The sequence below is a fragment of the Eptesicus fuscus genome, chromosome 15, assembly GCF_027574615.1.
Source record: "Eptesicus fuscus isolate TK198812 chromosome 15, DD_ASM_mEF_20220401, whole genome shotgun sequence".
Lineage (NCBI taxonomy): Eukaryota > Metazoa > Chordata > Mammalia > Chiroptera > Vespertilionidae > Eptesicus > Eptesicus fuscus.
In genome coordinates, this window is record NC_072487.1 from 46,082,486 (window position 1) to 46,096,339 (window position 13,854).

Consider the following 13,854-nt stretch of genomic DNA (forward strand, 5'->3'; position numbering starts at 1 on the left):
TCCCTAAAAAATCAATGGAAAAATATCCTTGGGGGAGGATTAAAAATAATAATAATAATAATAATAATAATAATAATAATAATATATTTTAGTTCATGTAACTTGAAATGAAATGTGAAAAATTATGTTTTAGAATCAATGAAATAGAACATACTCCTATATATTCGTTAGTTTATTTAAAGGGGATCCCTATTCTGTTGCATCAATTAGTACATTCCTGAACCAATAACATGCTGCTTTAATTACTATAACTTTCTTATATATTTTGCTATCTAATAGGGCCAAGCCCTTCCTTGTTGTTCTAAGTTTTCTTAGCTATTCTTGACATTTGTTTTCCTAAAGAACTTTTGAATCAGTTTGACAATTTTCAGAAGAAAGTTCCATTAAGATTTTAAAAATTGGGATTGCATTTAATTTTTTTAAATTTATAAGTACATTATTTTTATAAACATAAAGGACAACTTTAAAAAATAAGAACTTCAATAGCTCTTTATGATAAAGTCCAATCTTCTACATGCATATAAGGCCTTCCAGATTCTATTTTTGCCTAGCTTTCTAGACTTATCCGTGCTATTTCTTGTCTCACATTTTATTCTTCAGTATCAGCAGAGACCATATATTATTTTTTAATAGTCTGGCAGTTCCTTTTTTAAATATGTTTTTATTGATTTTAGAGAGAGGAAGGAAGAGATAGAGACATCAATGCATCAACATCAATGGACTGCCTCCTGTGTGCCTCCTGTTGGGGATCAACCCTGAAACCTGGGCATGTGCCCTGATCTGGAATAGAACCAGTGACCTCTTGGTGCATGGGTTGACATTCAACCACTGAGCCACACCAGCTGGACTATTATTTATTTTTATGTCCCCATTGTTGAGCAATCAGTATTTAATATATAGTAAATATTAAGCTGATTGCATAGATTCAATAAATGTTTATGGAAATAAACATTTAAAAACAGAAAACAAAAAAAATAAATAAAAACAGAAAACAGCCCTAGCTGGATAAAGCATCAGCCTGGGGACTACAGGGTCCCGGGTTCGAATCTGGTCAAGGGCATGTATCTCGGTTGCAGGTTTGATCCCCAGCCCTGGTTGAGATGTGTGCGGGAGGCAGCCAACTGATGAATCTCTCTCATATTGATGTTTCTCCCTGTCTCTTCCCCTCCCTTCCACTCTCTCTAAAAATCAATGGAAAAATATCTTCAAATGAGGATTAACAAAAATAAATACATACATACGTACATACATACATACATAAAAAATATCCTGGGGTGCCCTGACTGGTTTGGCTCAGTGGATAGAGTGTTGGCCTGCGGACTCAAGGGTCCCAGGTTTGATTCTGGTCAAGGGCATGTACCTTGGTTGCGGGCACATCCCCAGTGGGGGGGGTGTGGGGGGGCAGCTGATTGATGTTTCTCTCTCATCAATGTTTCTAACTCTCTCTCCCTCTCCCTTCCTCTCTGTAAAAAAATCAATAAAATATATTTTTTAAAAAAAGAAAGAAAAGGAGCAGATACAAAGAAAGAGAGGAGACACCCAGGGAAGGCCATACTTGAAGTGATGTAGCTACAAGCCAAAGAATGCAAAGAATTACTGGGAGTCACCCAAGGCTAAAAAGAGGTAAGGAAGGATTCTTTCTGAAAGTCTAGACGCTTGATTAGATTCGGGTTCAATTTGTCTGCCAAGAATAATTCATAAATGGGGTTGTGAACTTCCTATTGCAACACACCAGCAGGCACATAATGTCTGCATATCCCACTTTTAGTGATGTTAAGATTATTGGTGAGTTCAGGTGCATTCAGCCTAATCCATCCATTAAAAAAGTTCCCCATCAACATTTTGTTTAATGGTTTTAACAGCCATTGGTCAATAAATCCGGTCATTTTCCAGATCTATTAATTCATTAGGAATTCAAAAATGGTTATTTTCTAATTCCAATATTCCTTTTTGCATTTATTAGCTGAAATTGTTCTATAGAGAAGAGCTTTCCCTTCATCAGATTATTCTGAAATGCAGTTTGTATACAAATAGCAGGATACATACTTGATTTTTCCCCCTTTTAGTTATTGATTTTGAGAATAATGAATTGATCAACCAATAGAGTTTCTATTTTTGGAGTTGAACTCATAGATTTTTGCTTTCAAAATACTATTTTCATTCCTCAAAGTAAGTATATCTAGACTTCTTATTAAATGCCATTTGACCCATTGTTTCTTTTCATTTTAACTCGGGCATCATCAAAGTATTGAGACTTACTAATTGAATTCCAATTCCTGCAACCAACCCTTAGTTTATCCTGAGAATGTCAAAATAGGAATGGTAAAAAGAAGGGAGAGTTACTAGGTTTTGCCCCCACAGGAAATTGATTAGTTCTTTCCTTAAATTGAATTAGTTCTTTCATTGAACCAACTCAGAATGTAGCCTTATGCTTTTCTTAGCTCTTCTTCAGCAGTTCCTACCTTGAAATGATCCCCACCTGCTGAAGAATTCTGAACATACAAAGGTATAGAAGACAAGGTTGTTTGGGCTGCCTGCCATCCCTTCTTTTCTATAAGCAAATCTCCTCTATCTCTTCAAGAACTGCCCCTGCTCCACTTCATAGGCCAGCCAAGTATGTGGCCTTTGCCCCAGGCCACAGCAAAGGCCAGAGTGGCAGGTGGGGAGGTGCATGGGGCACCTGAGACTCAAGCCAGGCTCATCAGCAAAACCTGATTCTTGCTTGAGCTATTGGCAAAAATTTGCATTCTGTTGCCTGGACTCATTAGCTATTAGTTATCTCTTCAAACAGAGCAAAAAGAAATACAAGGTATGGTGTCTGGGCATGGCTAAGGCCAGCTCTTTCTCTGGATTTACCTTTTTTTTTATCATTACATTTCCTTTTTCAATAAGCTAATTTAGTCTAGCTTTTTCCCCACTAAAAACTAAAATATCCTCCCACAGGCACCCTGTTCCTACAACCAGAGTCTATAAAGAGAACTAACTATGTGCAAAAACAAACAAACAAACAAAACTAAAATATCCTTAACCCAAAGTAAGAAATCAAAACAGAGAGGAAACAGAAAAGAAGGAATGTAGTGCATGAGAAGAGAAACTTAGATGAACGCTACAATAATATATTTCTTCAAATTTCCAATTGCTTTAGTCAGTGAATTTTATATCTGAAAGAAATCTTGCAAGTGATTTAGTTGCACCATATATTTATTAGGGTTTGTGTTTTTTTAATATATTTTTTTCATTCATTTCAGAGAGGAAGGAATAGAAATATCAACGATGAGAATCATTGATTGGCTGCCTCCTGCATGCCCCTTACTGAGGGGGTGCAGGGGGCGTGGAGGGGAATCGAACCTGGGACCCTTTAGTCCACAGGCCAACGCTCTATACACTGAGCCAAACTGGTTAGGGCCATTTATTAGTTTTTTATTTTATAGTCAATATCCCTAAGATAGACAAAGTTATTTTGCCATATTATTTATCCATACCTGTATTAGTGTTCTCTAGAGAAACAGAACCAATGGAATATGGAGTGATAATGATAGACATGTGTCTATCTATAGACCTATAATATCTATCTATCTATCTATCTATCTATCTATCCATTTAAAGAGAGTCAGAGAAACTTATTTTAAGGAATTAACTCACATAATTATGGGAGCTGGCAAATCCAAAATCTGAAGGGCAGGCCAGCAAACTGGAAATTCAGATAAGAGTAGATGTTATTGTCTTTAGTCTAAACTCTGCAGGTCAGGCCAGCAAGTGGAAACTCAAGCATGATTTCCATATTTGTAGTTATTATGACAAGTTTCCAGCAGATGGCAGTAAAGTGCTTGGGGAAAGAATACCTTTTTGAGTTACACAGTCACAGGGAGCTGGCAGGGTAGATAATAACAAAAATCAAGATTAGAAAGAAGGTGAGGGTGAAAGTGGGAAATAAGTGAGTGGTAGATAATGAGAATTCCGAAATATAAAGTAAATAATCAAATTCATTGTAAACCTTTTAAAATTATATCTGGTCAATTCTATTTTAATGAAAGAATACATTTCAGGTTTAAGAAAAGTTTTTAAAATCTTTATTCAATTTCAATGTAGTTACATACTCTGAAAGAAAAATAAAACTGGACAGACTGATATCCTAAATTGAAATCATTATGTACAAAACCCACTGTCACCCTGGCTGGTTTGGCTGAGTGGATGGAGCCTCAACCTGCAGACGGAAGGGTCCCAGGTAATTCCAGTCAAGGACACATGCCTGTTTGCAGGCTCAATCCCCAGTAGGGGGCGTGCAGGAGGCAGCCAATCTATGATTCTAAATCACCATTGATGTTTCTCTCCCTCTCCCTTCCTCTCTGAATCAATAAAAATATATTTTAAAAAAAACACACCACCGTCATTACCAAGAAAAAGTTTAAAATAAGCTGCAAAGATTTTATAAGAGCAGCAGCAATTATATAGCAAAGACCTGACCCACCCCTGTCTCATATCTCATGATTAAGGTATACAGAAAATTATACCTTGAGAAAAGATACCAATTAAATAGATGAAATACTGTCACTGAAGATTAATTATAAGACATGATTAAGCCTTGACCGGTTTGGCTCAGTGGATGGAACATCGGCCTTCGGACTGAAGGGTCCCAGGTTCGATTCCAGTCAAGGGCATGTACCTTGGTTGCGGGCACATCCCCAGTAGGGGGTGTGCAGGAGGCAGCTGATTGATGTTTCTCTCTCATCGATGTTTCTAACTCTCTGTAAAAAATCAATAAAATATATATTTTTTAAAAAGACATGATTAATTTTAAGAAATCTGAGATTTAAAGCATTAAAGTTCCTTCACTATTTCTGTCATATGTCCACAAAGAGGAAAAATAGTATCAAACTAAATAAGCAGAAAAAGGATAAATTTGGGAATACCGAGTGATATGTCAGGAGAAAATTTTTAAGTGAGACTGGGTAATCAGTGTTCTTGTTGCTGTAACCCTACCACTTTCTCTTAATATCAAAGTGAAATTGTATAAACAATTATGTGATATAAAAATGCAAGCAGTTTTCTTTGGGTCAATTTACACTTTGGGTCAATAATATATGCAACGTGTTCGATGAAATGGAATTCCTTTCATATCGTCCCTGTGATCACGGGCATAGTCCCATAAGTAATAATCCAGAAGAATGGAATTGATCTCTTCACTCATTTTTTCACCCTTTTTTTCAATAAGCTCCAGAAGACAATCCCGGATCAGCTCAACACACCAAAGTGAGCAGCCTCTGATTTCTACTTCTTGCCTACTTCCATACGAGAGCATTTCTCCTGCAAGGGGAAAAACAGAGCAAGAAGCACCAACAGTCAATGATATGAAATCTACTCAGAACACTACTATAGAACAAAACACAGTTTAAAACTGTAAACCTATCTATATTTACTTTTAGTAATTTAAACTATTTCTAAACTCAGGCATTAATTCAAAATTGCAAGTTAAGTTCCACGAGGACAGAGATGATGTCTGGCTTGTTTGTCTCAATATTCCTAGGACCTAGCATGGCAACTTGCACATACTAGTTCCCAATAAATATTTACTAAAATAAATGTTATAAGAGTCAGAGGTTTGATTTTCATATGAAATCTCCTGTCAAGTGTTGATAACTAATAAAAATTGCTTAAAGCACTCTTCAGGCTAAACACATCTGTAGGCCTCTTACACAGATCTTCACAGTACCCGATAAGCACAATAATCCAATGAGACTTAGGAAAAATGCCCCAGCCCCACTAGGTTCCACTCTGTCACCTGGGATCTTAAGTAATGTTACTAACGTCCCATCTACCCATCTCTCCCAAGGGCTTAGGCACTGGTCACTGGGGAAGAACCAGTGGAAGAACAGACACTAGCTGTGCCCCTCCGTTTCCTTATTTTGCTCCAGGTGCCAAGCATACAAATCTATCCCTTCCTCTTCATTCTCTTGTTAATCAATTCTCCCAAACGTAACTACAACTTGCCAGAATTCTCAAATCAACCACAACAGTGATCTTGGAGGCAGATACCACCCCCCAAGTCGAGTCATTCAATGAGTCCACTACCACAGCTGACAGCTTGACTGCCACCTTGACCCACAGGCATCCAGTTAGGCAGCACCCAGTCTCCTGACCCGCAAAAACCATGAGATGATAAGTGTCTTGTTTTAAGTCACTAAATTTTAGCATACTTTGTTACCCCCCAATAAATAACTGTAGGTTGGTCTGTGTCCTCCAAAAAGATACCAGTCAAGTCAAACTCCTGGTACCTGTGAATGTGGTCTTATCTATAAATAGGCTCTTTGCAGATATAATCAATATTAAGATGAGGTTATACAGAATTAGGGTGAGTCTTATATGCCATGACTGGTGTCCTTGTAAGAAAAGGAGCAGATGCCCTAATCGGTTTGGCTCAGTGGATGGAGCGACGGCCTGTGCACCGAAGGGTCCCAGGTTCGATTCCGGTCAAGGGCATGTACCTTGGTTGCGGGCACATCCCCAGTAGGGGGTGTGCAGGAGGCAGCTGATCAATGCTTCTCTCTCATCGATGTTTCTAACTCTCTACCTCTCTCCCTTCCTCTCTGTAAAAAAATCAATAAAATATATTTTTTAAAAAAAAAGAAAGAAAAGGAGCAGATACAAAGAAAGAGAGGAGACACCGAGGGAAGGCCATACTTGAAGTGATGTAGCTACAAGCCAAAGAATGCAAAGAATTACTGGGAGCCACCGAAAGCTAGAAAGAGGTAAGGAAGGATTCTTTCTGAAAGCCTTCAGAGGGATTCAGACTTAACTTCCAGAGCTGTGAGAGAATAAATTTCTGTGGTTTTAAGCCAGCCAGTTTGTGGTAATTTTGCATGTCAGTCTTATGAGACTAATACAGTTAACAGATACAGCAACTTACAGGGTAGGATAGGACATGGATTTTGAAAGAGAAAAAAAATGAAACCATTTGAGAGGAATGACAAACATATAGAGTCAGGGAAGGTAACGTGGCCAAAATATTAGGCCTAAAGCTCAACGCGAGAATCACAGTTGAAGAATCTAAATCTAGCCAAATTGCATTGTCAGTTTTATAACTGGCTAAAAAATATATATATGCCTTTGGTGATGAGATGGGTTAAAGATAAAATAAACAAAAATCTGGGTAGGCTTTCCAAGGGCTGTCCTGGAGATATCCTGAAAAGAGGAGAGTAAAAGAAATATAAGTGTAGCACATCCTCAAGTTTGGAAGAAGTATCGTTAGAGGCCAGTTAAGGAAAGTTCTACCTCATCTAGTCAAGCCACCTGGTTTTAGATTTCACTTAAGATAGTTTTGTTTTCTTCAGTACATATACCTTTACATTTATAGTTTCTGTTTCTCCTCTAGTTTGCTAATAAAGTACTTTTTAGGGGGAAAAAAATCCAACTTTGTTTAAACAAACTAGGGGCAAATATATTTGTCCACCCTATACCAAACTGGTAAGGACAGCCGAGTCTCCTTTTAGGAGCTGGACAAAATGAAGGCAGTAACAGCTGCAGATGCACATCTGGAAAAGAGCATCTGGAGATAATGTAAATGGCAGGAGAAAGTTCAGACAACTCTGTCCAACTATGTGGGATGGATCCCTTTTAACCAGGGTTTTTCTCACAGTAGCAGAGACAATTGGATGCTATAAAAATTCAAGAGAAGGAGATGGACAAATCATGAAGAGTCAGGAAAAGCTATGTGGAAGAGGCAGCACTGGAGCTAAGCCTTTGTGGATGTGTAGGATTTTAACTGAAAAAAGAACATTTGAATTTGGGTGAGGACAACCAGGCAAGAAAATGTTTAGAGATAGGAATGAGCAGCATATACATTGGCCAAAAAAAAGATCAGCTGACTATGTCTGTATGCAAAGGAAGCCCTGATTGCTAACAGTTGTCCCTTTGAAAGGTATCCAACAATGAGCCAGGACATGAGCATTGTGACATAAAATGGCTTGTTATTTTTCAAATGAGGAAACAGAGAGACAAAGTGGATTGCCCAAGGCAGCATTAAAGCCTGGAAGAAGCAACCACAGGAATAATGGTGCCTTTATATTCTGTATTATTCTTATTTTGAGTGATTAAAATCTATTTCACAAGAGAAAATAATGCAACATAAAAACGACTTTCTTTTAAAAGTAAAGAAAAAAGTAGCTGAAAATACAGCACCCAAAAGAGAAATTAACATTAAAATTTTACAATATAATTATTTTCCTTACACAAGAAATGTTTAAGAAACAAAAAGCTAATTTTCTCACAAACGTAATTATTTGTACTCTAATATTATAATAAGGCTTCCACTCTTGAGAATCAAAAATCAAATCCAATAATGGTAAATAAACAAGCCTAGAAAAGTGAGTGACTGGAGCATTTGAAATCTTGCTTCCCGGCATGTCACCAGTTTGGCTCAAATAAACTCATACAAATAAAAATTAAAAAAGAAAGAAAACTGAGTGACTTGTGTAAGATAACCCAGTGGCAGACCTTGGAGCCTCCAAACTAAAAATCCACTACCTATTACCTCTCAGCCCATATTTTATTTCACATTGTAGTGTGCTCTTCGGCTTAATACTCTTCAAATACTACACTTGATGAACTGTCTTAGTGTTGCACACCTTCTTATAATAGAAATTTAGATTTCACTCTATTATGATGCTCTAAAATGATAACGTCTTAAATAGCGCAATTTCCCACAATATCCATATTCCATAATATAACAACAAAAAGCAATTTTCTCTATATTTTAATTGCCCTTGCATTTTTTCTTTACGTATGTTTTTAACAATAAGTATTTCTTTTTTTCTAAGGAAAGGAGACCTTTTGTGAAAGAAACTACAGACTCAACAATAATTCACAGTATAACAAAGAATGTCTTAACAAAGCTGACAAACCTTTGAGAAGCTTCTCCAGTAGTTCTTCCGAGTATTTCAGGGCTCCCAGGTGAACAAGAACCTGAGGTAATCGATAGTCAGCAAACATGGTAATACTTGAGATGTCCTTAAAGCAGCCGTCTCCTTCTCCCTCTAACACACTCCACGTATCTGCCACAAGGATTTGGGCCCGTTTGTAAAAAGAAATTCTTTTCCCCTGATGAGTGAAGAGAATATAAATGTTACCTGGGTATCTCAAAGCCTTATGAAATGCCATAAAAAAAAAAAAGACATGTTGAAAATACTTTTCAAGGGAAGAAGAATCTTACTCTGTTGGTAACAGACCTTTTACAAAAAAAGGGAGGGGGGTAATAAATATTAAATTATCTCTATCACTCCAAATTTACTTCCTATATTTTTCAAGGCACATAAAATACAACTTATGTAATCATGATTCTATTTAGTGTTCTTTTTCAATAGTATTACTTCATGTACATATTTCTGTGTCACTATAATTGACCTACTTATTATTTTTAATAGATAGCATTGCTTTAGAGAGTTTATGTGTTTTTCTAATTGCAACATAATTCACATTAATTGCATAAATACAGAAAAGTATAAAGAAGAAAATATCATCCCTAAACTCACCTCGGAAGAGAATCACAATATTCATTTTTGCCTGTTTCCTTTCAGATAATATGATTAACTTATTCACAGATAAAGACATAATTGACCAACAGCTAGAATTTGTCTGCCGCTTTTGGAAATAGTCAAAGTTAATATGTAACAAAAGTTAACTACCAATTATATTTATACATGGAAGAAAAAAATTAACTCAGCATTATAAGATAGTGGGTTATAATTTAACTCAAAAATCCTCTACAAATACAGGATGAGGCAAAAGTAGGTTTATAGTTGTTTGTTTGGAAAATAATACAATAACTAATAAGTAATAATACAAGAATAAACTCTGTTTTGTGTACTAACAACTATAAACCTACTTTTGCCCAACCTTATATTCAAATGGACCCAGGAACTGGATCCATTTCTTGAAAAACAAGGCTGAAATTATGTACTTTGAAGACAAATTTCAAAGTAACCTCTGCATTAGCAAAATGGTTAGTTAAAACAGAATGAAGTTCAACAGTAAGCTAACCTATGGACTCTTTTCTAAGAACGGTCTCTGCCCATCCACACACCCTGAAAGCCACATCTAAACGGTCATAATCCCTGCCAGTTCAATCAGTCCTTGCCCATAAGTTTTAGAACTGGAACTGAGAAAGTCTCTCTCTCTCTCTCTGGAACTGAGAAAGTCTCTGTCTCTGTCTCTCTGTCTCTCCCCACCCCCATCTCCCGTGCTGAAGCAATAAGATGCAAAGTTCATGGACCTTCATGGAAAAAACTGGTCAACAGTAATAGAAAAATGGAGTCAACAGAAGCTAAAAGGAGAGACTGAATCCTGATGGCACTGAGCCCTTGATTGATCCTGGATGTGCCTATCCAAAATACCTTCCAAAAATTCTTTTTGATACGTTTTTTTCTAGTTTTGTTTCTGTCATTTGCAAATAAAAGAATTTTTACATACATAATCAGGCCATCTCTAACTTTATAGCTAACTATTATCTAAATAACCTAAGATAAACTAGTTAAACTTTCTTTTTTGACTGGTTCCTGCTGCAAAGGGGACAATATGCCCCTTGTCCTTAGGCTCTAAAGAGCAATTTAAGCAATATTATTGGTAATTTTAGTTGTTGAAATGTGACTACAGAAGGGTAGCTTGAACATTTAAATTTGACTTAAGTATTCGTTAACTTAGGCAATAAGTCAACAGATTTATATTATGTGAATCTACTGAAGTTGCTTTTAATTGTTGTCACAGTTAAAATATACAGTGATAAGATTCTAAATTTTTACATACCTGGAATGGTATACAAAATGCTCACCATTTTAAAAGTAAATCTCTTTAAACTATTTTGTACCATAAAGCAATAATACTGTCAAAGTACTCGGTCCATGTAAAGGAAAACCCATTATATATATACATATATACCAGAACTCTGCAAAAAATACTTTTTATTTTTTAATAGAATTATTTTAAAATTATTAAATAAAATAATTGTTTAAATATATTTAAATAGAGAATTTAATAAAATAACTATTTAAATATACTTAGAGAAAATTTAGTATACATCCTGATTTTCATCTAATGAAGTAGATTTTTTGAAGTATTAAAAGGACCTCTTTATCCCTAAGGGACAACATCATGTTCAAGGTTCAGTGTTGTATTTAGTTTGAAACATTATAAAAGGACAACCAAAAAATAAAAATAAAAAGAACAAAAAAAGGACAAAAGAATTATGGGAATATACTGATTAGAAATCACTAGAGAAGTAATGTCTTTGAAACACTACTTAACTTGTTATATTCCTTGTCCACAAGAACAGGTTTCAAAATTTAACTTTTTATTCTCAAAAGGAAGGAGTTCCAGAAATAAAGAGTCCACAACGAACAGACTTGACAATGAAAAGATATAATCAAGAATTCTAAAATCCCCAACTAAAGCAACTCACCTCAAACTCAGTCACATCTCTGTAAGAGGGAAAGTTTTCAACTACCAGGTGCATTAACTTCTGTGCACTTTTTTCGCTTTTTCGGACACAATTAAGAAAAGAGCCTTCAAATTTCTCAAGCAAGATTTTCCCGGTTTCGTTGAGAATCCGATGCCTCTCTTCTATCAAAGGCATGGGAACATCCGTGTCAGAACGGAGTATGTGCCGAACTTGATCCAGGGCTACTGTGGCATAGTACGATGCGCTAGTTATCGGTATCCCTTGGGGAGAAAAAGAAAACGCAAAGGGACAACGTCATATTTTTATATTTATTAGACCCTTTCTTTTACAACATAGAGTTAACATGAAACTAAATGAGTGTTACAAGACTGAACTAAAAGCGGATGACTAATAAAAAAACCAGACGAGGTGCCTCCTTTTCTATGTATTCATCTGTACCGTTTCATCCATTTCTAACAACTGTAATATTTACACATCAGGTGTATTTTGGCCGTGTAAAATGTTCTATCTGTCCCCTTTGTCCTTAAGATTTCATCAGGCTGGCTTTTTGGGCTTAGCTGCGGTCATGATACCAGGATCAGTTCCCACGGAATAAGGATGTTTAATGCCAGCCTCTTATCATACTTTTATTTTAAGCTGAGGGGCTGGCAATGAAGAACTTCAAAGGTCGCCTTATGAACACCTGACTCCACCTTCCACCCCCGCTCCTTGGGACCCTTCCGGTAAGCGGACGCCTCCAAGGCTGCGGGGTCTGACGGGCAGAAGGGGCGCCCACCTTCGTCGAGGGCTCTGTTGATGGCGGCGCACAGGGACCAGTACCCGCTGTACGTCCCGCCCCGGTAGCCCACCAGACACTTGCGCTCCTCACGCTCCGACCAGAAGGAGAAGTTGAGTGTGTCCGCCACGAACACCCAGTTGACCGCGGCCTCGTCGGCCGCCCTGGGGTTCAGCTCATGAAGGGCCTTCCAGCCGCCCAGGCGCAGCTCGGGCCCCGCGGCCTTGGCGAGCAGCAGCTCGGCCACCCTCCGCACGCCTCCGCCGTCGACGGACACGTCTCGACTGTTTTCAGCAATGAACTTGGCGGACTCCCGGGGAGTCAGGAGCCCGGCCATCTCGCCCCTCCCTTTGGGACTAGGGAACGACACTTTTGCCGGCGGGACAGCCAAACTCTCTTTCCTCTGCGCGTCTCCCACCCACCGCGGCTCCGAGGACCGAGGTCTCGGCGGGAACCGCTTCTCCTCTCCACGCGCTCGCCCCCGCTGGGCGCCTCCGGAGTTGGAGGGCCGAGCTCCCCGCCACGCTGCCGCACTTCCGGGAAGGCGGCCCCGCCTACTCTCTCCCGGGCGCGCGCCCGGAGTCCCGCTTCCGACTTCGCTGCTCCGGAAACGCACCCGGATGGCCCGGCGCGCGCCGGCCCGAGTCGCCCACCCTGCGCCGCGCGGCTGCGCCATTTTGTCCGCGTTGCCCCCTCCCTGCCTCCCTGCGGGCAGGTGGGTCTGAGGTTCGCTTCCAGGGCCGCAGTCGCGACGACTCCAGTGGATGTACTGCTTTCCTCCGCTTGGCTTCCGCTGCTCCTCTCCCCGAGGGCGAAGTCTGGGCGGGACGCCCCGCATCCGGAGCCGTGGGCCGCGACGAGTAAACGGCCTTTCGGTCTCGGTGCGGAGGGCCGAGCCTCGCCCAGGCTGCGACCCGGGTCGAGGGTTCCCCATCCCCATCCGTGCCTCTTCTTTCTTTTACTAAATTCCTGCCCAATCATCGGTTGGAACGTTTGGAGAAGCGAATGAAGAAGCAAGTGTATTAAATCATTAAATTACCTGGAGTTGTACTTAAATACTGAAGCTCATTTAGTGTTGGTCGTGGCAAAATTATCCATAATCCGTGTTTTGCAGGAAGCTGGGATTTGCATCCTTGGTCACCGATTCCCCAAGCCAAGGGCACTTTCTGCAAACCAAGCTTATCAATCAATGGGAACTCGTACTGTCAAGTAATGACTTTATCAATGGTCCAACGGAGACAGAGGAGATAAGTATTACCTTACAGCCCCAAACTTTTTAAACAATACTATTTAGGATGAGGAGAGAGGTATTAAAAGCCAATTTAGTGATGATCCACATTTGCCTAGTGATGAAAAGTTAGTATAGAGGCATATTCTTTTTTCTCCTTCGGAGACAAGCCACCATGGATAACAACGTAAAATGTTTACACCTTTGAAAATCAACTGTTTTTAAAAAATCAGTAGTCGTCTCTAGTTACTGACAGTCAAGAACCCCAGAATCTTTGGATGATTTGGAACTTGTAAGTTTGACAACTGCCTCTAGAGAAACAGAACCTCATCTCTCCAGTTTCTTCATTTTGGCAAGAAAAATGAACTTTAGGGACTTCGCTGATTCACTTTTCCTGAAAAAGTC

The 13,854-nt window shown here is 38.9% G+C and overlaps 1 protein-coding gene across 3 annotated transcripts; it reads right to left on the reverse strand.

The window, feature by feature from the left end:
* Nucleotides 1-4,055: 4,055 nt before the first annotated feature.
* QNG1 (Q-nucleotide N-glycosylase 1) lies at nucleotides 4,056-13,418 on the reverse strand. 3 transcript variants are annotated; one of them, XM_028146253.2, is made up of 4 exons: nucleotides 13,261-13,418; nucleotides 11,447-11,706; nucleotides 8,898-9,093; nucleotides 4,056-5,304 (listed from the first exon to the last, which is right to left on the reverse strand). In XM_028146253.2, the coding sequence occupies exons 2-4, from the start codon at nucleotides 11,618-11,620 to the stop codon at nucleotides 5,072-5,074; spliced, it is 603 nt and encodes a 200-aa protein (XP_028002054.1). In that variant the 5' UTR covers nucleotides 11,621-11,706; nucleotides 13,261-13,418; the 3' UTR covers nucleotides 4,056-5,071. The 3 variants fall into 3 exon arrangements, with proteins under 3 accessions (XP_028002054.1, XP_054583368.1, XP_008140255.2); XM_054727393.1 differs by lacking the exon at nucleotides 13,261-13,418 and adding an exon at nucleotides 12,644-12,765; XM_008142033.3 differs by lacking the exon at nucleotides 13,261-13,418 and adding an exon at nucleotides 12,222-12,765.
* Between the last annotated feature and the right edge of the window lie 436 nt (nucleotides 13,419-13,854).

Bases quoted from the DNA above. Each gene is read 5' to 3' on its own strand.
- QNG1 (XM_008142033.3), bottom strand. From the start codon at position 12,558: ATGGCCGGGCTCCTGACTCCCCGGGAGTCCGCCAAGTTCATTGCTGAA. The intron at 11,707-12,221 runs GTGGGCGCCCCT...TTTCTCCCCAAG, and splicing joins CAACAGAGCCCTCGACGAAG to GGATACCGATAACTAGCGCA. The intron at 9,094-11,446 runs GTGAGTTGCTTT...TTCACTCATCAG, and splicing joins GAGATGTGACTGAGTTTGAG to GGGAAAAGAATTTCTTTTTA.